The sequence below is a fragment of the Natrix helvetica genome, assembly GCF_964273705.1.
Source record: "Natrix helvetica genome assembly, chromosome: 8".
NCBI classification, from domain to species: domain Eukaryota; kingdom Metazoa; phylum Chordata; class Lepidosauria; order Squamata; family Natricidae; genus Natrix; species Natrix helvetica.
The window spans coordinates 2,743,019-2,768,604 of record NC_138559.1 but is presented as its reverse complement, the minus strand read 5'-3'; the positions used below and the strand labels follow the sequence as shown (position 1 = coordinate 2,768,604).

Sequence of the window (25,586 nt, the reverse complement as noted above, 5' to 3'; positions counted from 1 at the left end):
AAATTATTGAGTCCAAAAAGTCCACTTAATCCCCAAACTTGTTAAATCTTATAGCTCATTAGTAAACCAAAACTGTTTTTTTTAATCTTGAGCTCTTGAGTCTTTTAACAGCTTAACAAACACTTAACAAATACTTTCCTTTTAAGTTTCGCTTTGATCACACCCTTTGACTTGCAGACGCCATCTTTATTACCCTTTGTTCTCCTCAGTCTTCACAGAAGGAAGTGATACTGCATCTGAGTTAAAGTTTATACTTGCAATTATAATCGCTCCTGTCTTTGCTCTGCCTGCTTCTTATTCAATTGTAGATTAAAACATTGATTGCAGGGGTGGTCATGGCATTTTGTTTCTGCTGCAGCAGAAGCGTCCCAAGATGCAGAGCCTTGTCGGGCTGCCGGGGGGCTCTCACCCTTCGAGCCCCAGAACTGCTCCTGGGGGTCTATGGGGAGCTCTACCCTTGCCTGACTGCTCTTCTCCCCTTCTTTTCCGGAGGGGAGAGTTTTCAAGCCACTTGACAGCTGATTTACGCTGTTCTAGCAGATTAAACGTGATCACGAGGCTGGTGTTCCCAAAGGAACATCCTTCAACGCCTACAGTGCCACTGGAAGTCCATGAGCAGTGTTTTTAATGTTTTGCACTTTTTTACTTTAATGGAGGTCATGCTGGGAAGAATATTCCACTCGGTGGGTACATCCTATACATGGAGAAGTCTTCCCCAAACTCCAGGACTGGCTCATGTTCCTCCCCAACCTCCTCGCGGTCCGAATCTGGTGCCAGCTCTGCTGGCCACTGGCAGGCCACAGCAAGTTCTAGGATGGATCTCTCTTTAATGATCTTCCACCCATTGCTTCTTGTCCTGCTCTCACTTGATCTATTACAAAAGAGATGTTTGAGCTACATCATCTTCTCACCCTTTTTAGGAATGCCTTCAGTATGACTGGCTTACCAACCATCATCCCACTTTCCAGTCCTTCGGCATACCTTGGCCAAAGATGGAACCTGAGTGTTTCGGACATTGCAAAAATCAACAAACTCTACAAATGTTCTCAGGTGGCAGTCCAGCCAGGTAATGCTCAAAATGAGTCAAGTTCTTGACAAGAGCTTGTGTGAATTACTTTCCTTCTTTCTAACCTTAATGCTTTATAACTTGCCAATGAACTGGGGGGGAGGGAAGGGGAAAATGGAATCTGGAGAATGTATGCAGAGATCGTGAGAGCACGGAAACAAATCAAGGTCACCGCAGCAGGTGCTTGAGAAAGAGGGACTGTTCCTATAACAAAATAACCTTTCATAATTGGACAATGTGATCATCCCAGGGTGGAGAGAATGGGAAGTCATTGTTTAACTGCATTTGCGTGGGAAAACCAGAGCTGATTTTGTTTCTTCAGTACCAACATGGTGTATCCAATAAAGTTTTAATTTTGGGAGTTCAATTCTCCAGAGAGTGTTTCCTTGTTTTGGGTTCATTAATTGGATAGTTGACAGCTAACTTCTTACAAAATGATGTGTGCTACAAGGAGAAAAAAGGGTTTTAACATTATGAGGATTCACCTCTTCCACTAAGCTGTGTTTTCTTGGGCTTTGGTGTAAGGAGTAATGTGAATTCAATGCTGGTTGATAAACCAGGTTTTATGGCTTTCCTCAGTTTATGAACTCAAGCAATTAGAGCTTACTCAAGTTGTCACAATAAAGGAAAACTGGATTGGCAAGCATGTAGCTGACTAACGGGTGGAGAATGTCTTCTTCTATGACCCAGGAGCACATGGTTATCTAATTTTTTTTGTGTTATATTTCCAGAAGCGGCACCTGAGGAAGCCATCAAAGAGAAGCTTATGGACTTCATCCCTGTTCAGCCTGAACCTTGTTCTGCTAAAACCAATTTAGCCAATGCTGTTGTTAGGAAGACTACGGAGCCCATTTTGTCATCTCAAAAGACTGTTGGTGAAGATCTAAGCACAGCATCGGGTCAGTTGAGGAGGACAAAGGTGGCTGAACAGAGTGTGGCTGTATCTACCATGACCTCTCACTCAAGAGAAGTAAGCAGAGAACTTCAGGTGCCTTCGAAACACGTGCTGGAAACAACGCAAACTAGACAGATGAAGACAAAGGCAACAGGCAATGTTGTTGAGGAAACTCCTGCACCATGGACTTCCCAGAATCCGACCACTGGATGGCAGTCGAGAAAACAATATCTGAAAGCATATACACCAACTGAGGAAAGCCCCATAGGAACAAGAGCAACGGCTGCTCCAGAGATGGGGCAGACATCTTCCTCTCAGTCCAAAGGTTCTGTCCTTTCTTCGGTGGTCACAATCCATGGAGCTACAATGACACTTGGTCAGAAAGAAGCTAGGGTGGAAGTTTCTGGCTCAAAAGCCACCGTTCTGGAGCCTACAGGAGAACAGTCTACAGCTGTGGAGTTGTCGGGCTTGTTGGGAGTGGGAAGTAATGAGACAGATATTAGAATGGGTTCTCCAAGGTCCCCTCTATCTGTGGTGGAGAAACACTCCAAGGGACAATCAAAGGAGGCATTCCATCAAGCTGTAACTGCTTCTATCAATGAAACAGGCAGCCCAGATTCTATACATCCAGTGGAGAATGTCTTGACTAACATAACCAGCTCTTTATCTAGCTCTATTACCCTCTGGAGCCCAACCACCATCTCCAGCCAAGTGAGACTGGGAGAAGAACCTCAAGGCACCGAAGTGGAAGTTCTGGAGAACATCTTCACGGTTTCTGGCTCAGTGGGGAGGGAAGTATATGCAGAAAGTTCATACCATGAGAAATCAACCACACTTCCTTATATTCAGCCCCCCAGCATGAAAAATAGACATGAACATGGAGACGTTCTACTTCCTAGACAGGAGACACCAGTTCCTGAAATTCTGGAAGCTTCAACAAAATACATGGGTTGGTTCACTTCTGAAGCACCATCGTCTCTTCAGGAAGCGGTCACTGTCAACCCTGTTTTTTCCTTGGACGACAGTCCTTCTAGGATAGCAGAATCGTTTTCACTGCTACCACCTCACCTGGCAAGAAATGATTATGAATGGGGGGAACCCATTACAGGTAAGCCCCCTGGGGCAGTTTCCTTGCATGTTACAGAAAGGCAAGTGGAGGTTGAAAGTCATGCATTGAACCACACGGAGTTGCCAAGCCAAATTCCCACTTGGGGGAAAACTGCTTCCTTGGCCATCAAAATCAATGTGGCTGTCCAACCGACAGAGCAAAGCTCTAAGACAGCAGCAGGACAAGGGGACGATAGGTCATGGTCTCAAACAAGCAGTGATGAGAGTCACCATCTTAGGAGACTCATCACTGTGGGATGGTCTCCATCTGCAGATAACAAAAGACAAACAATGGGGAAGACTATAGAAATAGCATCAATGAAGACTCTCGAGAGGTTAGCGATGACTCAAAAGTTTGATCTGGGCCACGGGGAAAGACCTAGAAGAACCACTTTGATGAGACAATTTCCCACGGAACCATCTGGGAGCCAAGTATCCACCCAACGTGAACAAGGGGATGAAGAAACTCCAAGTCAACCTTCTCCTGCTTTGTCAAGAATAACTGGAGCTGAACGTCCCGAGATTCAAGCCAACAGTTCTGCTAATAGGCTGAGGGCAGTGGAGTCCCCAAAACAATGTGGTAAGAAATTAGCGGTGTCTGTATCTAGAACATTAGTAACTTCACCTATGGGGTACACCACTGAGAAATTCAGCTCTTTAAATTGGGAATTAAAATTGGGAATTACTGGCAAAAGAAGTCCAAGGCCAGAAATTCAAGAATCTGGTCCTACTTCAAGTAGGATATTTCAGCTAGGGAGAGAAAGAAATACTTATCCCAGAAATTTGGGTGATTTCACAAAGCCAGGAAGTAGAAATGGAACCAATCGTTCCATAGGACATTTTGAAGAAGAGACTTTATCAGTGAAAATGAATGAATTCACACAAAGAAGTCCAACGAAAAGAGCTCCAGAGATGATTGTGGTAGGTGGCACCAGGTCCTCTGCACCACTAATGGTTGGTTCTTCCCATTTTTTCACCATCTTGCCTCATGGCTTCCCAACTCTGAACAGACCCCAAACCCGTTTTTATTTGGCGGGCACAGATTTTATAATGCGTCCCGAAAGCTCGCCTACACAATCTCAAGAACTTGCCCCAGGAACAGGACTTCCCTTCCAGCTTAATAAAACTGTCCCTTCTGCAGAAGGGAAACCTCTCATGCCAGCCAGATCAATAGCAGAGTTGACTATGGGTGGGATGAGCTTGGCCACAGCTCGTATTCAGGAAGGCACAGCTGGGAGACAAAGCACAGGACTTCCTTCGTTAGAAAGGCAACCAATGTCTCTAAAAGGAAGAGCTCCACCGTTGGTCACAGGTTCCTTATGGTCTCCTGAGCCTGTGAACCCTAAGGATGGATCTGTTGGTGGCCATCTTAGAACATCTACGTCATCCCTTTTGGACACTACAGTTGTGCTATCTACTGGCTTGTCCAGTACTATCATTCTGGACTCTAGGGAAAACCAGACTATTATGCAATATGATTCCAAACAGATCACGGGCACCGCTTCCAAACCAAGTGGAGAGATGCCAATGGTGACCAACAGCAGCACATTGGCTTCCACTGGAATCCACGGGACACGTCATGCTGGAGCTTCTACCAGGGGGTACCATGAGGAACACACAAAGCTCCTACAGTTTGAGCCTGGACCACACACTAGAATGAAACCTTTAGAGGAAGTCATCAGGCCAATATGGGATGGAAAAACTTCAACCAACTTTCTGGAGGAGACATGGAAGATATTTACGAAAGAAAATGATGCCCACAGATCAGGGGTGCCAGCAGCTGCTAAACTCACAGGAATTGGCTCAAAGGCATCTGAAGAAAGTCATTTTGGCACAATAGGAACCACCGTTCTAGGTATGAACTCCTCATCTCACTTATTTCCCACTAATTCCTCCACGGAAACAGAAGAGTCCACAATTTTCAAAGAGAAGAAATGGAATGTACACCACACTAGTGGTCCTTCTAGCCAATCATATTCTGTTGCTTTGATGCCTCCCCATTTAAATGCTACAACACCCAAAGTGGTACCTTCTGTTTTGGGTGTCTATAACCCTCATGATACAGAGAAGGTGGGAACTGCAGATGTGTACCGTATGGTCACAGAGTTTGCTAAAGGAGCTTTGGTGCCTGCTAGAACATCTCTGCCCCAGCTCCAAACTCTTGACTCAGCTGACACAGGAAGGAGGTCTTCTATGACATATGGAGCCAAAGGTCTGGAAGAGGCCACGGAGACTTCCACAAGAGTGATACATGGAGAACTCTTTCCTCTGGCAACGGAATCGTCCCGGCAAATCTCTGAGACTCAAGTGGCAACAACCCTGGAAGAGATGACTAGGAGCCAGAAGAACAGAAGACACCTAGAAGCACGCAATCCTGTCCATCTCCATCGTATCAAGAGATCTCTGCTGGGAATAACAGCAACTCCACCTCCTTTCATGCTGTCTTCGCCAGCTCCTGATCCTAAATTGGTGCGCTCAGATATTGGACGAGTAATCCCCAGAAGACTGAGGGTGAAGACACTGTTCCCAAAGAAGCATATGAGTAAAACCATGGCTTCTTCAGGTGGGACCATTCAACAACAGCATCTTTCTGGATACTTACGAGGATTCCCGAGTCCTCCTGCCATCGGTCAGGATGCGGCCCTTTCAATGGACAACATGACGAAATCAAGAGAGCCTGAGAGACTCCACTCAAAGTCCAAGTTATGGACTCTTCTCCAAAAGTTGCCTCCTTCTGAGAAAAGGAGAGGTAATAAATCAGGGCCCAAAGAGAGGACAACAGGTGACATTTTGATATCCTGTTCCTTCAACGAGAACTTGTGTGGCTGGAAGCAAAGTCAAAAGGACAGCCTGGACTGGACGCTTGAGAAGGAGGAAGAGAAGAGTGCAGAGTCCATGGAAGACAGGAGGGTCTCTGGAAAGACTTTCAGGAGCTTAGATGGTAAGGGGTAATTCCATTCTTTTACGTCCCTGTAGATGCGAAGGGAAGGGTTGTGGTGGCTCAGTGGCTAAGACATTGAGCTTATCGATCAGAAAGGAAGGCAGTTCGGTGGTTCGAATCCCTAACACCACCTAATGGAGTGAGCTCCCGTGACTTGTCCCAGCTTCTGCCAACCTAGCAGTTCGAAAGCACGTAAAAAATGCAAGTAGAAAAATAGGAACCACCTTTGGTGGGAAGGGAACAGCGTTCCGTGCACATCTGGCATTGAGTGATGCTGGCCACATGACCACGGAGACGTCTTCGGACAGCGCTGGCTCTTCGGCTTTGTAAAGGAGATGAACACCACCCCTAGAGCCGTGGTAGCGAACCTATGAGACACATGCCACAGGTGGCACGTGGGGGCCATTTGTCAGGGCACACGACTTTGGCCTTCTTTTGAGGCCATTTTTCTCCCTCCAGAGGCTTCCCTGAGCCTCCGGAGTGCGAAAAACCAGCCATATGGGCAAAACGGAAGTTCGGGAATGGACTTCCGTTTTGCTCATAGGGCTGGTTTTAGCCCTCTGGAGCATTCAGGGGCCTTCCAGAGGCTTCCCTGAAGGCTAAAACCAGTTCTATGAGCAACCTGGAAGTCACTTCCAGTTTGCTCGTGGCATGATTTTTTGCCCTCCGGAGCCTTCAGGGAAACCTCCAGAAGGCCCCTGAACTCTCCGGAGGGCTAAAACCAGCCCTACGAGCAAACCGGAAGTCCATTCCCGAATTTCCGGTTTGCCGATTGGGCCGGTTTTTTACACTCCGGAGGCTTCAGGGAAGCTCCTGAAGCCTCCGGAGGGCCTCTGGGGGAGGGGGCAAGGGAGCCTGTTTTCACCCTCCCCAGGCTGCTATAAAGCCGCTGGAGCATGGGGAGGGCAAAAAAAGCATGGCAAAAATGACCAAAGGTTGCTGCCAAATTTGAAATTGTTAGCATTACAGCTTGATAAAACTCTTAAATCTGTAAGAAGTAAGCATGTGGACTATGTTTATGGAGGTTCTCTGTCATCGAGGTCCTGGTAGTCCCAAAGGTGTTTTTTTTTTCAAGAGGCAGCTGGACTTCCTGGTTTTTCTTGGAAGACGTTTCGCTTCTCATCCAAGAAGCTTCTTCAGCTCTGACTGGATGGTGGGGAATAGAAGGATTTATACTCCTTGCAGACAGCTGGTCAATTGCATCCTTTTAGAGGGTCATTGAAGGACTTGGAGACTTCTAGTTATACAATTTGAGATGGACACCCTTGGAATGGTGTGGGAATAGGAATGGATTTCCAGAGGGGAAAAATTGCAGACTACAGGAACTATTTGCGCCACTCAGGTGACCCTGAGGACTCAGATAAACCTCCAAATGTTTCAACTGACCTTCTAAAAGGATGCAAATGACCAACTGTCAGGAAGAAATATAAATCCTTCCATTCCCCACCATCCAGTCAGACCTGAAGAAGCTTCTTGGTTAAGAAGCAAAACGTCTTCCAAGAAAAAGCCAGAAAGTCCAAGTGGAGTCCAGAAAGCTAAGCGCAGAGACTGGAAGGGGGAAGAGGGGAGAGGATAGGAGTGGAAAGAGGAGAAGGAGAGAGAAAGGGGAAGTAGAGAAGAGAGAGATGGCAGAGGGAAGAAAGGAGGCGAAGAAGAGGAGAGAGGAAGAGGAGGTAGAATAGGCAGTGGAAAAGGGTATAATATGGTGTATGGAAAGCAGAAGAACAAATGAGAGAGATTGTGGGTAGATGGGGAGAAAAATTGATATAACATTGGATCAGTGACGTGCGGTGAGGTTTACGGCTGATGAGGCTGGTGATGTCATCAGGAAGGCGGGGAATGGGACAACGTGTGCTGGAGCCTGAGGCTGCCTCAGCCTCAAGCACACGTGACCCCATTACCCCGCCTTCCTGAGCGCGCTTCGCTGGCTCGCGTTCTGCAATCCCCAACAACAGCTGCTTTTCTGTGCGCCTGGCGTTTAGGACATCCGGCTATCTACCTAAACGCCAGACGCACAGAAAAGGATCGCGGAACACTCCACTGGCTCGCGTTCTGCGATCCCCAACAGCAGCTGCTTTTCTGTGCGCCTGGCGTTTAGGACATCCGGCTATCTACCTAAACGCCAGACGCACAGAAAAGGATCGCGGAACACTTCGCTGGCTCGCGTTCTGCGATCCCCAACAGCAGCTGCTTTTCTGTGCGCCTGGCGTTTAGGACATCCGGCTATCTATCTAAACGCCAGACGCACAGAAAAGGATCATGGAGCGCTTTGCCAGTGAAGTGCTCCGCGATCCCCAACAGCAGCTGCTTTTCTGTGCGCCTGGCGTTTAGGACATCCGGCTATCTACCTAAATGTCAGATGCACAGAAAAGGATCGCGGAGCGCTTCGCCGGCGAAGCGCTCCGCGATCCCCAACAGCAGCTGCTTTTCTGTGCGTCTGGCGTTTAGGAAATCCGGCTATCTACCTAAACGCCAGACGCACAGAAAAGGATCACGGAGCGCTTCGCTGGCTCGCGTTCTGCGATCCCCAACAGCAGCTGCTTTTCTGTGTGCCTGGCGTTTAGGACATCCGGCTATCTACCTAAACGCCAGACGCACAGAAAAGGATCACGGAGCGCTTCACTGGCTCGCGTTCTGCGATCCCCAACAGCAGCTGCTTTTCTGTGCGCCTGGCGTTTAGGACATCCGGCTATCTACCTAAACTCCAGACGCACAGAAAAGCACTGAAAAGCACTTTGCCTCCAAGCCACTTCGTCTTGATGACGTCGCCGACGTTGCTGCTGGGCGTGGCCGGCCGGAGGTAACCAGAGTGGCGCCGAGGGGTCCGGGCAGACGAAAGAGCGAGCGAGCGAGCGAGCGATGGAGGATCAGGCAGCTTGATCCTCGGTCGCTCATCCACCGGACTGCCTAGGCTCCACTCTCGCTACCTCCGTCCATCTGCGCATGGCAGCTGCGGCGACGTCAACAAGCCTCTGCCACTTCTGGACGTCTATTGCAGTTGCAAGGAGCGCGCAAAGTACAGCGGAGGCAGGAAGGTTATTGGCGCTTCCGAGAACCCTCCTGCCTCTGCCGGTTGCCCAGCTGGCACCGCCCCGCGCGCGCTCCTCCTCCTCTTCCCTCCTCTTCCTCATATATATATGAAACTCCCTTGTGGATATTATTATTATATATTATTATTTCATGATGAGAGGTGAGGCTCTGCCTCCCCTGCCTCCAATGACCGCACATCCCTGCATTGGATAATACATAATAGTGACTGTTAAGATGTAATGCTATATTTGTGGATATTTTTTAAAGGTTTTTATTTTATTTATGCAATCATATCATCTTTGCCGCACGTTTTACATTTTTTACATATTCATTGTGTTTCCTGTATCAATACATATATATTTTATCTACTATATCCATATCTATATACATATTTTACACATCTTATTTCATACATGCTATATACATTTGAACCTCTCGTATTTCTTATTTCATCTACAATCTATTCTGAATTTCCCCCTCTTACTGATTCTGCGGTTTTGTATTTGTTTTGTGGTTTCTTGATCTTTCCTCTACTCTTTGTTACTATCCTGTTTTTCCCCCTCTTTCCTCTAGCCAATTATACAATCAGTCACATACTAAGTAGTACTCTGATTCCTCTTTGTCTTTTAACTCTTTTGTGAGCCTGTCCAATTTGGCGCATTCAAAAAACATTTTTTATCACATTGTCTTCTGTTGGTATATGTTTGTTTTTCCAATTTTGTGCATATGATATTCTTACTGACTTGGTTATATGTAGAATTCAGTGACGTGTGGTGAGGTTTATGGCTGGTGAGGCTGGTGACTTCATCAGGAAGGTGGGAAATGAGACCACATGTGCTGGAGGCTGAGGCTGCCTCAGCCTCCAGCACACATGATCCCATTCCCCGCCTTCCTGAGCGTGCTCCACCGGCTCGCGCTCCGCAGTCCTCGAAAGCGACTGGGGAACGACGAGAACCTTCCTGCCTCTGCTGGACTTTGCAGTCCAGCAGAGGCAGGAAGGTTCTCGTCGTTCCCCAGTTGCTTTCGTGGCTTCGTCATCCGGGAGCACCGACAACATTTCTGCCTCCGCAGCTCGCGGGTGCGGATGGACGGAGGTAGCCAGAGTGGCGCCGAGGCAGTCCGGCGGGCGAGCGACCGAGGACCTCCATCGCTCGCTCGCTCGCTCTTTCATCCACCCGGACCGCCTCGGCTGCATCCGTCCAGCCACGCCCGGGAGCTGCGGAGGCAGAAATGTTGTCGGCACTCCCAGATGACGAAGCCACGAAAGCGACTGGGGAACAACGAGAACCTTCCCCCAGTCGCTTTCGTGGCTTCGTCATCTGGGAGTGCCGACAACATTTCTGCCTCCACAGCTCCCGGGCGCGGCCAGGCGCATGTATATAATATTATATATATATATTGTATATAATATTATATACTATTATTTCATGAAGAGAGGTGAGGCTCTGCCTCCCTTGCCTCCCCTGACCACACGTCCCTGGTAGAATTAGATATTTGATTTTCTTCTCATACTTCCCTTTAATTATTCCTAATAAAAATAGTTACCTGTGGATATTTATATGAAAATAAAAATTTAAAAACTTTTTATAAAAAAAAACCCAGAAATTCCTCTTGAATAAAGCACCTTTGGCACCCATGGACTTTGTTTAATTATAATGCATTTGTCAGAGTTCCAAATAGCATCCAAAATGAAATCTGACTCCAAGGCAAAGTATTGCTCACAGTTCCAATTTATGAAGAGAACCATGTTGGCACATCTGGGAAAACCCAAATCTGAAAGCTTCCCAGTTTTCCCCACCCAGTTGAAAGTTCAAGATCTTGCCCCCACTCCCACAAGTTCCATTGTCCAGTATCCCATGTTGGCAGCTTCCAGCCATCCAGTTCCGGTCAGGTGCAGAGGTGCAGAGACAAAGGATGACCTTGGCTTTCTAGAAATAATTTTGTTATGGCTACGTAGCATCTAACTCCTTACAATCCCCCCTCCCATTTTCCCACCATAGAAAATGCATAGCAGAATAATAGAAAGTGTGGCTGGCCAAAGATCCACAAGAAAAGATGGCTGCACACCTGACAGCATTAAATCAAAGAAGGTAGAGGTTGTGTTGGTGACAGCATGGTCCTCTCTCACGCTTAAAATGTCCTCACCACCCGACAAAGACAGCACACTCTTGCAAACGGTTTCCTTTTCCTCTCATGTTTAATTCGATATTTTTTTTAAAGGCCAAAGTGCTTAGAATGTGCTCTTTCCCATGTGCTCTCTCCACAGGTAGCGCTCAAAGGCATCATCGGCAACGAAGTCAGATGCAAGGCTCAATTCGATGATCTGGCTCCCTGTCAGAAGTCCTGTGGGCAGTGTTTATGATAAAACTATCTGCCTTCGGGGTCACAAATTAATCAAATAAATATAAAGCATGCAGCAACCTTGGATTAACAGCTTCAGTGACTGTGGTCTTCCATGTTTCATAGCATTCTAGGGTGGGAAGGGACCTTGGAGGTCTTCTAGCCGAATCGCCTGTCCAAGGCAATGCCTAAAGATGCTGAGCTTGTCAATCAGAAAGGTGGGCAGTTTGGCAGTTCGAATCCCTAGCACCATGTAACGGAGTGAGCTCCCGTTACTTGTCCCAGCTTCTGCCAACCTAGCAGTTCCAAAGCAGAATTGTGGGTGCTTCATTGCTGGAGATTCTCAGGGAAAAAAATATTGGACAACCATTTGCCACTCCTGCCTTGGACAGGTAAAGGTTCCCCTCGCACATCTGTGCTAGTCGTTCCCAACTGTAGGGGGCGGTGCTTACCTCCGCTTCAAAGCCAAAGAGCCAACGCTGTCCAAAGACGTCTCTGTGGTTATGTGGCCAGCATGACTCAATGCCAAAGGTGCATGAAATACTGTTACCTCCCCACCAAAGATGGTTCCTATTTTTCTACTTGCATTTTTTACGTGCTTTTGAACCAGTAGATTGGCAGAAACTGGGACAAGTCACGGGAGCTCAGTCCGTTACACGATGCTAGGGATTCGAACCACCAAACTGCCGATCTTTCTGATTGACAAAACTCCATGTCTTAGCCACTGAGCCACCAATGTCCCACATTCTATACATTTCCTAGGCTTTCTATACAATGCCAACTTTTCACTCATTGTTGGTGAGATGCATTTCTGTATCCCCCGCAGGCAGGTGCAGAAGGGATGAATGAGTTAGGGCTGAAGCGGGAAGGAAGCTGACCCAGACTGACCAGGGGCTCTGCTTTGGAACGATCCATTTACAAAAGGCGACATTTCGCAGTTTGGCTCTTTTTTTTTTTTTTTAAAAGATCAGTCACATTTTTAGCTGCAGTGGATATTAATTCCACAGCCCTTCTACATTCATTAGAATTACATGCGAGAGCACAGGGAGACGTTGAGTCTGTTGCTGTGAGTTGCGCTTTGATGGAATCTTTTTTTTTCCCCCTGAATGCAGTAAGTTTAATAAGTTTGCTTTCTGGCTTTCAAAGAGAGCGCGCAAGAGAGGGTTGACTGCGGAAACAGATAAAATGCAGAAATTTATCGCTGTCGGGAAAGGTAGCATTGAAAAGTCAAGATGGGGGGTTTTAAGAAGAGCCAGTGGAGCCATTGGTCTGGAATGGTGTACGGTCTCCTGCTTGAGCCAGGGGGTTGGACTAGAAGACCTCCAAGGCCCCTTTCAGCTCTACTATTCTGTCAAGTCCTGTATCTTTTCCAGCATAGAAAACACAGGTCGGGATGGGTCACTACTGACTTTCAGAGTTCCCAACAGAGAGTAAATGTCTCCCACACATGACCGATTGTGCTTCCCACTCTGTCATTTCCAATCATTAGAAGACTATAATGCTGAGAGCCTCGTGCCTGGAAGCCAGATGGATGAGGACACAAAATAGCAGAAAGATAATCAGGTTTAGAAATTCCTTATCCAACAGAGGGCAGTGTTGTCCTATTCTTGTCCCTCGCTTGGCTTCCCTTCCCTTCCCAATTGTGCTAAGAAGTTTGGTGGCCTCTTTGCTGACTAGCAGATTTCATGAAGAGGAGGGGAAAGGAGAGGAGGAGAAGGGAGGAGAGGAGGATGAGAGGAAGGGAGGGGGAAAGGAGGAGAAGAGAAGAAGGGAGGAGAGGAGAAGAAGAGGGGAGGGGAGGGGAGAGGAGAGGAGAGAGTCTCCAACCCCCTCTGTTAAGAGCAGGAGACCTTATACCATTCTGGACAAGTGGCTGTCCATTCTCATCTTCAAAAACTCCAGTAATGGAGCACTCACGAATTCTGGAGGCAAGCTGTTCCATAGGTTAATTCTTCTCAGGACAGGAAGTTTCTCCTTCATTGCAGGTTGCTTCTCTCTTTGATCAGTGTCCAACCATTGTTCCTTGTCTTGCCTTCAGGGGCTTTGGAGAATAAATTGACCCCCTCCTCTTTGTGGCAACCCCTCAAGGACTGGAATACTGCTCTCATGTCCTTTCCTTCTCCAAATTAGCTGAACCCAAATCCTGCAACCATTTTTCATATGTTTTAGACTCCAAATCACTTGATCATCTTAGTTGCTCTTCTCTGCACTTTTCCCATGATCTCACCATCCTTGAGATGCTGTATGATAGGGCACCAGCTGCACCCAGAGGGACACATAGCCTCACGGCTCAACCGACACATTTCCATGGTCAGCACAAGTGCATCTTGCCAGAAGGACACCCGACAATAGAAGGGAAACCGCTCATTCGCGGATGAACCGTTCGCTGGGCATTCAATCGATTCTTACAGGGAGGGGAGGTCCCATAAAAGGTCAAGGTGGCCCCAATGATGGGATTTGTCAGGTGTTTGGGAAGCCACACATGCAAAGAAGCCTTTAGCAAAGAGCACTTGGACTTCTATGCCGCTTCACAGTGTTTCCCAGCCCTCTCTAAGCAGTTTGCAGAGTCAGCCTTTTGCCCCAAGAATCGGGGTCCTCATTTGCCCCACCTCAGAAGGACGGAAGGCTGAGTCATCCTTGAGCTGATCAAGATCGAACTCCTGGCAGTGGGCAGAATTCACTCCCGTTACTTGTCCCAGCTTCTGCCAACCTAGCAGTTCGAAACAAAAAATGGAAGTAGAAAAATAAGAACCACCTTTGGTGGGAAGGGAACAGCGTTCCGTGGCCTTCGCTGTTGAGTCATGCCGGCCACATGACCACGGAGACGTCTTCGGACAGTGCTGGCTCTTCGGCTTTGAAACGGAGATGAGCCCCCTAGAGTCAGGAACGACTAGCACAGATGTGCAAGGGGAACCTTTACCTCTGCTACATTTTAACCAGGGGTGAAACCCAACAGGTTCTGGAGAACCGATAGCGGAAATTTTGAGTAGTTTGGAGAACCGGCAAACGCCACATCTGGCTGGCCCCAGAGTGGGGAAGGAATGGAGATTTTGCAGTATCTTTCCCCTGCCACGCCCACCAAGCCATGCCCACCAAGCCACGCCCACAGAACTGGCAGTAAAAAAAATTGAATTTCACCACTGTGCCACAAGGAAGGAAGGAAGGAAGGAAGGAAGGAAGGAAGGAAGGAAGGAAGGAAGGAAGGAAGGAAGGAAGGAAGGAAGGAAGGAAGGAAGGAAGGAAGGAAGGAAGGAATAGCTTAGATTTATATACCGCTTCACAGTGCTTTTTATATTGTGGTGCCCAAAACTGGAGGCAGGATTCCAGGCGTAACATTCTGGAACCCCGGAGAAAGCCACCCCGCTTTCACCACTCCTCAATGGTTCTGCATCTGTGGCTCCCAGCCCCCTTTCTCCCTCACCTCAAGGCATCGTGGTCCAGGGCTGACTTCCGGCTGCTGCCGCTGCCGCCAGTTTGCTTAGGGATGTGTGCCCATGTGCAGTACTAAAAAAAACTTCTGTGCATGCGCAGAAGCCAAAAACAAGGTAGCAGCGCTGCCAAGAGAATCTGTTCCGGGGCGTGCCAGGCCAAGTTACTCCCTACTCTTCTGAACTGGGCCGAACTGGTTGGAAGCTTCCTCTGTGGTGGTCCCATGCAGCAGGAGGTGGCTCTGGGAGGCGAGACACTATGCATTTCGCCCTCCCGTCCTCTTCTGGCTCCATGGATAATTGTGAGGCGTCTGAGGAGGGTCCGTCTTCCGTCTCCATGGCTCTTTAGAGCACTTAGCTGAGATGGGCTGCAGGATCTCTGGGGGCTTGTAATGGTTCCTCTTACCGTATCTCCACCCTTCCTCAGACGGTGCCATTCTGCTGGATGGAGGGGGGGAAATGGCTCGGGTAGAAAACAAAAATTGGCAGGAAAAAAACAAAACAGCCATTGAGATACGTGCAGTCCTTGAGTTACGACCGCAACCGAGCCCAACTTTTCCCCCTTGCAAAACAAGGCAGTTCGGGGAACAGTTTTGCCCCTAATGAGACAGTTGAGACAGTTGAGTGAGTTTGGCTCCGTTTTACGACTTCCTTGGACACATTGTTAAGTGAATCCCTGCCATTGTTAACTTTAGTCACGCAGTTGTTAAGGGAATCAGGCTTCTTCCCCCTGGAAAGTTTGTCAGAAAGTCATTGACATTGCAACCGTCATAAATACGAGTCTGTGGCCAAGTGTCTGAATTTTGATCACACGTTTATGGGGATTCTGCAACAGTCCTTAAGGGTGAAAAATGATCATGAGTCACTTTTTACAGGGCTCTTGTAACTTGGAATGGTCACTAAACGAATGGCTGCAAGTCGAGGGCTCTCTGTAGTAGCTGCAATCCTACCATGTGTCCCCCCAAAATAAGACAGGCTCTTATTTTCATTTGACCCCCGAAATAAGCTCTTAGCCTTATTTTTGGGGAGGCCTTTTTATTTTTGAGGGGCAGGAGGCGGCGAGCGTGGTCACCTCAGGGCTGCTGCTGTGTTGCAATATTTTCAGAGGAGGGCTTATTTTTTTTGGGGGGGGGCGGCATATTTTAGCACATGCGCTCAAAACCCCAGTTGGGCTTATTATCCAGGGAGGTCTTATTTTTGGGAAAACAGAAAATATCTCTGCAATTACTTGAAAATTGCAACAGATTCGAGAAGGATCGTCTCTTTGATTTGGAAATCATAAGTCACTTGTTTTCAGGTCCGTTGTAACTTTGGACCATCGCTAAACGAATGGCGGCAAGCCAAGGGCTCTCTGGGCATCCAAGATCTTTGGATCTGGATCATTTTTAGCAGTCTTACTCATGGATCGTGCAGGTGTGGGAAGAAATATGGTGCCTTTCCTCCACCACAAAGCGATGGTGACACTTCCTTGATAAATAAACCTCCCTCCCTATTGTCCAATGGATAAGTCATCAACTCCCCGGGGAGCGTTAGAAGTGCCTTCCTTCCCTGTAATTTTGCAGCAGTTTTTATTGTTCTTATAAATCCATGCTAAGCGCACAGCCGTACACACATGTTACGAAATCATGAAACAAACCCCGCTCAGGAAATTCAAATATTTCTTTGTCGTAATTGTATTTCAGGTGATTTGTGGATTTGATTCGGCCATGGATGGGCCATCACCTACGGCGCACAAAAAAATGTATTTTAAGCAAAATTAAAATGGGAGGGAAGGCACGTATGCCGTTTGCTTTTGAAAACATTTCTAGACTTTTCAGATGCTTCCCCGAATCGCAGGATTATCTTTTCCAAAAAATAGATTTGATTAAAAGTAAAGGTTCCCCTCGCACATATGTGCTAGTTGTTCCCATCTCTAGGGGCCGGTGCTCATCTCTGTTTCAAAGCCGAAGAGCCAGCGCTGTCCGAAGACGTCTCCATGGTCATATGGCCGGCATGACTCAACGCCGAAGGCGCACGGAACGCAGTTTTCTTCCCACCAAAGGTGGTTCCTATTTTTCTACTTGTATTTTTTATGTGTTTTCAAACTGTTAGGTTGGCAGAAGCTGGGACAAGGAACAGGAGCTCACTCCGTTACACGGCGCTAGGGATTTGAACTGCCGGTCTTTCTGATCGACAAGCTCAGCATCTTAGCCACTGAGCCACTGCGTCCCTAAAGTAATGCCTAAAAATTTAGGCGTTACTAAATCCGCTTCATCAAACAGCTGTGTCGTTTTTCCTTGGATCTTCTCACTACAGATATTGCTAAAGGAATTGGGCAGCCACGGTTTATAGTTCATTAGCCATGTCTGAACTGGGATTCCTGGCTTGTTGGGCTCTTAAGATACTGTGGCCCCAAAGAAGGGCTTTTCGTAGATCCTGGCTAACAGGGGGAGAAGGAACAAGCAGCAATTCTTCATTATCTCATGCCAGCATCCTTTATGATTTGTTATCTTGGCTGAAAATTGTGGAAACTGCTGTTTACAATTGTTTGGAAGGCTCTGATAGGCCTCCCTCCCCCTTTAAAAAAAAATGTCGGAGAACACTGGGAAATGGAGAAAATTATGACTGTTGAAAGAGAACCTGGTTTTGTATCCTGGTTTGAAAAGGTAAAACTGCAGATATTGGCTTTCATAGGGAAACTAAATTAATTTCTCTTCCCTCTCTAGTAGAGACTGCAGCTTTTTCCTTTCCTTCCTTCCTTCCATCCCTCCTTCCTCTCTCCTCCTCCTCCTCCTCCTCCTTACTCTCCCTTCTCTTCCCTTCCCCTCCCTTCCCCTTCACATCCACTCCTCATCCTTTTCCTTTCCTTCCCTTCCTTCCTTCTCTTTCCTTCCATCCCTCCCTCCCCTTCCTTCTCTCTCTTCCTTCCCTTCTTCCTTCCTTCCTCCTCCTCCCTCCCTTCTTTCCTTCTTCCTTCTCCTCCTTACTCTCCCTTCACTTCACTTCCCCTCCCTTCCCATCCCCTCCTTATCATTTTCCTTTCCTTTTCTTCCCTTCCCTTCCTTTCTTCTCTCTCTTTCTTCAATTCCCCCCTTCCTTTCTTCTCCCTCCCTCCCTCCCACTCTCCTTCTTTCCCCCCTCCTTCCTTCTTTCTTTCCTTCCTCTCCTCCTCCTCCTCCTCCTTACTCTCCCTTCCCCTTCACAGCCACTCCTCATCCTCTTCCTTTCCTTCCCTTCTCTTCCTTCCGTCTCCTTCCTTCCATCCTTCCTCCCACCCCTCCCCTTCCTTCTATCTCTTCCTTCCCTTCTTTTCTTCTTCCTTCCTGTCTCCCTCCCCCTCCCTTCTTTCCTTCCTCCTTCTCCTCCTTACTCTCCCTTCTCTTCTCTTCCCCTCCTTCCCTTCCTTCTTTTCTTCTCCTTCTTTCCTTCCTTCCCTCCCTCCCCCTTTCCTTCCTTTTCTTTCCTACGTCCCTCCCTCCCTCCCTCCCTCCCTCCCTCCCCCCTTCCTGTTATCTCCTGCCAACAATGCCTCCATTCCTGGGAAAGAGCTCTTCTCTTTCTTTCTACTGCTCCAATATTTTTTGCTGGCCAATCTGATTTCTCCATCCGAAAAGAAAATGGAGACTTTGTAGAGAGAAGACCCTCAGGGAGCCTGCAGGCCCTTCCCGCCTGGGGGGTGGGGGCAACATTTCCCACCCATCCTTCAGTTTGCAATCCACCCAGAATCCCCTGATAAAGAAGCTGGGCAGCATCCAAAATGAATCAATCCATTTCTCACCAGGGGCAGCCACCTCTGCTCCCAGTTGCACCCTGAGCCCATTTCTGCTTCTTTCAGGGGGAAAGGTGGTCAAAAAAGTCAAGATGGCAGCCCCACCCATGCGATGCAGGCTCCATAGGATGGAAATGGATTTTTAACAGGGGGGGGAAGGGTTTCAGGTGCGGGGCTGCCCAGTTTGACTTCTCTGTCCACCCTCCCTGCGTAGATCCTCCAGCTTTGTGCAGGGAGAGCACCTGAGTCAACCTTTCATTCGGAAAACAGGTCCCGCATCAAAGTTTCCCCCCTTGGGCCCAAAGCTTCTCTGAGAAAGCCCACACCTGGCCAGCCCCAGACAGGCATTCAGTCATGGAGTTACCTGTTCTCTCTCAGTCTTTCTCCTCACTCTCCTCACTCTCTCACCATTTCTCTCTTTCTCAATCTCTCACTTTCTCTTTCCCTCTCTCTCTCCTTCAATCTCTCTTTCCTTCAATCACTTTCCTCTCTCTTTCTAACTCCTTCAATCTCTTTCCCAGTCACTCTCTCTCTCTTTCCTCCTCTTTTTCTCTCCTTCAATCTCTTTCAGTCTTTCTCTTTCTCTCTCCCACACTCTCTCCTCGCTCTTTTTGTCTCTCACTATTTCTCTCTTTCTTTCTCTCTCTCCTTCAGTCTCTTTCTCATTCTCTTTCTCTCTCTCCCTCTCTCCCTATTTCTCCCTTTCTCAATCTCTCTCTCTCTCTCCTCCAAGAAGGGGGCGTGGGGAGGGTCTCTCTTCCTCCTCCTCCTCTCATTCTGCTTTTGTTTCCTCTCGTAAGAGCTCCACAACTGCCTGATATCGCACGTCACACATTCAGTGTGGAGAAGGAAGAAGAGGGGGGGAACCACCCCAGCCCTCCCCCCCCCCCGCAGCTCCTTTCAAAAGGCACAGGCAGCTCCGTTCTGCCTTCACAGGGCAGGGAGGAAGCGCATCAGGCAGCTGAGCATGCCTCTCCCAACTTTTGCATGAGAGAGGAGGAGGAAGAGGAGGCGTCAGGAGAGGAACTCCAAGATTCTCCTGTCCGAGGCCACTGTGATGCTGTAACCTGGCCATCATCAGCGAGAGGGAGAAGAAAAAAGGAAGGAAAAAGAGACGGAGGAAGGGGATTTGCTGGGATGGCTGGGCAGAAACTGGCTCGTGTCCTAGTAGGCTGACAGCAAGAACACTTGGAGTTTGCAGCTGGCCGGAGCGGAGGCTTCCCCAGGGCTGAATCTCAGGATGGAAGCAGGACCTGCTGCCTCAGTTTCTCTCCCACTGTCCTTCTGCTCCTCCTCTTCTTCTGGACCAGCTACAAATGGAGACGTCTGAGGTGTGGCCCTCCAGGCACCCTCGAAGCTGAGAAGCTGCCCCTCCCTCCCTCCCTCCCTCCCCCCCTTCTGTGGGTCGCTCCAAAAGGACCATGGGCACCTCAGGGAGTGAGGAGAGCTACAGCATCCAAGCCACTGCCACCATCGCGGCCGTCACCACTTTCCTGATCCTCTTCACCATCTTTGGCAACGTGCTGGTCATCATCGCCGTGTTGACCAGCCGGTCTCTGAAGGCTCCTCAGAACCTCTTCCTGGTGTCCCTGGCGGCGGCAGACATCCTGGTGGCCACCCTCATCATCCCTTTCTCCCTGGTCAACGAGCTGATGGGCTACTGGTACTTCAGCAAGACCTGGTGCAAGTCCTACCTGGCGCTGGACGTCCTCTTCTGCACGGCGTCCATCGTGCATCTCTGCGCCATCAGCCTGGACCGCTACTGGTCGGTCAGCCAGGCCATCGAGTACAATTTTAAGAGGACCCCCCGGCGAATCAAAGGCATCATCCTGATGGTGTGGTTGGTCTCAGCGTTGATCTCCTTGCCCCCGCTGGTCCTCAAGGAGAACCAGAACCTTGCCAAAGAGGACATCCCCAAGTGCGAACTCAATGACGAACCGTGGTATGTCCTGTCTTCCAGCACCTGCTCCTTCTTTGCTCCTTGTGTCATCATGATCTTGGTCTATCTCAGGATCTATTTAATAGCCAGGCGCCGGAGCAGATACAGCTCTCAAGCGAAGGGGCCCAACGAGAAGGTTCAAGGGGAGAAGTTGCCAAGCAAGGGGAGCCCACCGGAGGCGGCTCCTCCTCCCAAGGAGGACCAGGCCAAGCCAGAAGGGAACGTGGAGTCGAATGGACTTCAGGTCCCTCCCCAGGAAAGTGACCAAGTGAACTCCCCTTTGCCCTCCACCAAAAACATTTCTCTCCAGAGCCAGGAGGGCTGGGAGCCAGAGCCAGATTCTGCCGGCAGCCCTTCTCCATCCTTGCCAGAGGCAAAGCCATCTTCAGAATTGAGCCCCGTGGGCTGCCTCCCGAGGAACGACGTCCAGAGGAGCAATGGAGCACCATCCAAGTCGCCACGAGGCATGGACACCTTGGCCACGGCCGGAGGGGAGGTCCAGCTGGTGAGGAAGGTCAAGACGCTCAGCGCCAACCCTTGGAAGAAGAAGGCCCACCTCAACCGCGAGAAGAGGTTCACCTTTGTCCTCACTGTGGTGATTGGGGTGTTTGTCCTCTGTTGGTTCCCCTTTTTCTTCCTCTACAGCTTACGGGCCGTCTGCCCCTCAGGCTACTGCTCCATCCCGGACAGCACCTTCCGGTTTTTCTTCTGGATCGGCTACTGCAATAGCTCCTTGAACCCGGTCATCTACACCATCTTCAACCAGGACTTCCGCAAAGCTTTCCGGAAGATTCTCTGCAGGCAGTGGACTCAGACAGCTTGGTGAGACCGGCTGGGATCCCCGCGAGAAGAGAGACCAAGGGGAAACATGGTAGTTTTTTGGGGGGGTCCCTCTCTTGACACAACACTATAAACAAAAAACCCAGAAACGTATTTATTTGGGGGCCTTTTGTGTCGACAGGTGAGGGATTGAGGTGAGTGCTGGATCTGACGTGGGATTTTTTCAGAAAGTTTGCTGGGGAAGCAAGTGTGTGTGTGTGTGTGTGTGTTTTCCAGAGAGAGAGACAAGTAGGAGGTTGTGAGCTCGGTCCCAGTTAGAGGCAGATGTAGGGTCTCCTGCTTGGGCAGGGGGTTAGACTAGATGACCTGCAAGGTCCCTTCTTACTCTGTTAATCTGTTCTCTGTCTGCGTACAGAAATCCACACATGGACATGGGCGTTGTTGTTTTTTTGCCAATGTATGTTTTTCACTAAAATGACTTTGCCAATGTCCGAAGACTTCTGATTAATTCTTTTCTTCTTCTGTTTTTGGGGCTAAATGAGGGCCCGATGAAAGATTAGGCAAACTTGGTTTACAAGCCCTATGAACTCTTCCATTTACTAGGGTGGAAAAGGCCAAATATCAGCAGCTGTTTCTACATGTCTGATTCTGCAAAGAGTTAAAAGGGGGAAATAGATTTGCTCCTCATTGTTATGGCCGTTGTACATCTGGGTTTCCCTTGCGGGCATCTGTATGGCTTCAGCAATCCACATATATAGAAATATTCAAGCGTCTAGCATGGAACCCGTTTCGAAATAAATCTGCAAATCTGAGTCTTTCAGCTCAGGAATCTGGGTATGAAAATACACTTTCAGGGAGATAGATAGATAGATAGATAGATAGATAGATAGATAGATAGATAGATAGATAGATAGATAGACAGACAGACAGACATAGGTAACAACTGCCCCAAATCAAATGGGTAGCTTAATATAGATATTTGGTCCATGCAGAAAAGGAAGAAAAAATATAAATACGTAACTGAAACATTGGAGCACACATTGACCTCCTGGATGGTCCGTGAAACTTTGGCATATGTGGGGAGGGGATCATTGTTGACAAATCCATCCCCCCCTTCTGCTTCACTCTATGGCGGTTGTCATCTTTTAAAAACCAGCCGTGCTCCTAAGCTGTAGCTGGGAAGGGTTTTGCTATCGGTTCTTTGCCAGATTTATCAGTTTTTCTATGGCCAACTTTTTTTGCATGTTCTTAACAGCAGAGAAAGGATGCAGTGGCTCAGTGGCTAAGACGCTGAGCTTGTCGATCGGAGAGCTCGGCAGTTCGGATCCCTAGCGCCACGTAACGGAGTGAGGTCCCGGGACTTGTCCCAGCTTCTGCCAACCTTGCCGTTCGAAAGCAGGTAAAAAATGCAAGTAGAAAAATAGGGACCACCTTTGGTGGGAAGGGAACAGTGTTCGGAGAGCGCTGGCTCTTCGGCTTTGAAACAGAGATGAGTCAGGAACGACTAGAACATGTGTGCGAGGGGAACTTTGACCTTGAATGACACAGAAGGTGGATAAGGCTGCCGTAGTTAAAAAAACCAAAACCCTCAAGAGGGAGGGCTCAGTCACATAATTGGGGACACTATATTGATCTTAGTGACTTCCCTTCTGCAGAAAACAGCTGTGCTCGACTTACGACCACAAGTCAGCCCCTCAATTTCCGTGGCAAACCGAGGCAGTTGCCAAGTGAGTTTGGCCCCGTTTTACAACCTTGCTGCAATTGTCAAGTGAATCTTTCGGTTTGTGAAGTTAGCCACGCAGTCGTTAAGCAAATCCGGCTGCCCCGTTGTCTTTGCGTGTCTGAAGTTCGCCAAAGGAGATTGCATGACCCTGGGACACTGCAACCGTCATACATTTGAGCCCGTTGCCAAGAATTTAGATTGTGTGACCACGGGGATAATGCAACGGTTGTAATTGGGAGACATGGTCGTAAGTCACTTTTTTTCAGTGCTGTTGTGACTACGAACGGTCGCTAAACGGATGTAAAGGGCTACACCTAGCAGCTGCAATCTTAGGTCTTTGCAGTGAATCCAACAAAGGTGTTGGTTTTTTTAATTAAGGATCATCTCTAGGAGTAGAGTAAGGAACTTTAAAATCGCTCCAAATCAGCTCTCTCCAACTTGGATCTGTTTAACTTAATTGAAGTTAAAGGAAAAATGTTGGCTGAAATTATGGAGCAAACCTGTAGTGGTGGGATTCAAATTTTTTTACTACTGGATCTGAGGGCGTGGCTTGGTGGGCGTAACATGGCTTGGTAGGCGTGGCAGGGGAAGGTTACTGCAAAATCCACATTCCCTCCCCACTCCAGGGGAAGGACACTGCAAAATCCACATTCCCTCCCCACTCCTGGGGGAAGGATACTGCAAAATCCCCCACTCCTGGGGGAAGGATACTGCAAAATCCACATTCCCTCCCCACTCCAGGGGAAGGATACTGCAAAATCCACATTCCCTCCCCACTCCTGGGGGAAGGATACTGCAAAATCCCTATTCCCTCCCCACTCCTGGGGGAAGGATACTGCAAAACCCCCATTCCCTCCCAACTCCAGGGGAAGGACACTGCAAAACCCCATTCTCTTCCCACTCCAGGGGAAGGATACTGAAAAATCTCCATTCCCTCCCGATCTGCTGGGAGGCAGAGAATAGATGGGGGCGGGGCCAGCCAGAGATGGTATTTTCCGGTTCTATGAACTATTCAACATTTCTGCTACCCGTTTTCCAGAATAGGTCAGAATTTGCCGGATACCCCCTCCACTGTATGGTGGAAAACCAATGGCTGTCCAGTTCTATAGCTGGACAGAATATTTCTGGCTTGAGTATGTATTGACCGGTACCCATGCCTGGATGTCATGTTTATATGTCATATAAAAATATGTCATGCTTGAGCAGGGGGTTGGACTAGAAGACCTCCAAGATCCCTCTATTCTGATCAATTGACATATAACAGAATAACAGTGTTGGAATGGACCTTGGAGGTCTTCTAGTGCAACCCCCTGCTTAAGCAGGAGACCATACATATTTTCAGAATTGAAATTGAATTGTTGTCCAAACGCTTCTTAAAAACCTCCAGTGTTGTGCAGCTCTGCAATGGCTTCTGGAGGGAAGCCATTCCGCTCGCTGATTAATTGTTCTCGATGTCAGGAAATGCCTCCTTATATCTTTGTTGAATCTCTCCTTCATAAATTTCCATCCATTGCTTCTTGTCCTCTGGTGCTTTGGAGAATAGGTTGACCCCCTCTTCTTCTTCGGGACAGCTCGGTCTGACATTCTTTTTTTGAAAAGATTTTGTATTTTAATTTTTCCACTCTTACATCATTAATCTTACAGTGTGCCACTTCGTTTTTCTTCTCCCCCCCCCCCCAGTTCTACTCAAGACAGAGAAGCCTTTGCTGTAACGCCATTTGTCATAAGTATTTTTATTTTATTTTATTGCATTAGACGCTCTGGGGATGAGATTCCCCAAACAATTGCTGTCCTGATGTAACCCAGTGGAGTGTTCAGAATTCGTTTAATTGTCCCAACGTTGCAAAATAAGTTCTAGGGCAAAAGTTTTCATCTTCAGAGAAGCATTTGCTCCTAACAATTCCCAGCTAGAAATAGTTCTTAAGATGCCTTCCTGGCTATAGTACACAGTTCGAAACATGAGACGTTGCACTTTTGTTCAAAATAAGGGTTGCCTCAACAAATATGAAGAACAGCTGCAGGATTTGGGTTTGGCTAATCTAAAGAAAAGAAGGACTAGGGGCAACATGATAACAGCATTCCAGTATTTGAGAGGGGCATCAATTTATTCTCCAAAGCACCAGAGGGCAGGACAAGAAAGAATGGATGGAAACTAATCAAGGAGGGAAGCAACCTGGAATTAAGGAGAAACTTCCTAACAGTAAGGACAAATAACCAGGGGAACAGCTTGCCACCAGAAGTTGTGGGTGCTTCATCACTGGATGTTTTTAAGAATAGACTAGAGCTAGACAGTCACTTATCTGAAATGGGATAGGTTATCCTGCTTGAGCAGGGGCTGGACTAGAAGACCTCCAAAGTCCCTTTCAACTCTATTCTATTCACCCAACAAATCACAAAGCCAATTGCAAAGTATAGAATTATCAGGCTAGAAGGAACCTTGGAAGTCTTCAAGCAGGGGGTTGGACTAGAAGACCTCCAAGGTCCCTTCCAGTTCTTTTCTTCTCTTCCATTCCATTCCATTCCATATTTTCTATTCTACTCTACTCTACTCTACTCTACTCTACTCTACTCTATTCCTCTACTCTACTC

The 25,586-nt window shown here is 48.2% G+C and overlaps 2 protein-coding genes across 3 annotated transcripts in view; both read left to right on the top strand.

Moving 5' to 3' along the window:
* ASTL (astacin like metalloendopeptidase) overlaps positions 1–11,459 on the top strand; it is a 37,786-nt gene extending 26,327 nt beyond the window's left edge. For both annotated transcript variants that reach the window (XM_081960931.1, XM_081960932.1), the window contains 3 exons: positions 921–1,066; positions 1,798–6,009; positions 11,306–11,459. In XM_081960931.1, coding sequence (XP_081817057.1) covers positions 921–1,066; positions 1,798–6,009; positions 11,306–11,361 — 4,414 coding nt within the window. In that variant the 3' untranslated portion in view covers positions 11,362–11,459. The remainder of the gene's footprint in view (positions 1–920; positions 1,067–1,797; positions 6,010–11,305) is intronic.
* A 5,901-nt stretch (positions 11,460–17,360) lies between these two features.
* ADRA2B (adrenoceptor alpha 2B) lies at positions 17,361–21,765 on the top strand. The gene is made up of 2 exons (XM_081960498.1): positions 17,361–17,452; positions 19,356–21,765. The coding sequence occupies exon 2, from the start codon at positions 19,977–19,979 to the stop codon at positions 21,318–21,320; it is 1,344 nt and encodes a 447-aa protein (XP_081816624.1). The 5' UTR covers positions 17,361–17,452; positions 19,356–19,976; the 3' UTR covers positions 21,321–21,765.
* Positions 21,766–25,586: the final 3,821 nt, after the last annotated feature.

Excerpts from the sequence above, each read along its gene's own strand:
- ADRA2B (XM_081960498.1), top strand. The coding sequence starts at position 19,977 with ATGGGCACCTCAGGGAGTGAGGAGAGCTACAGCATCCAAGCCACTGCC.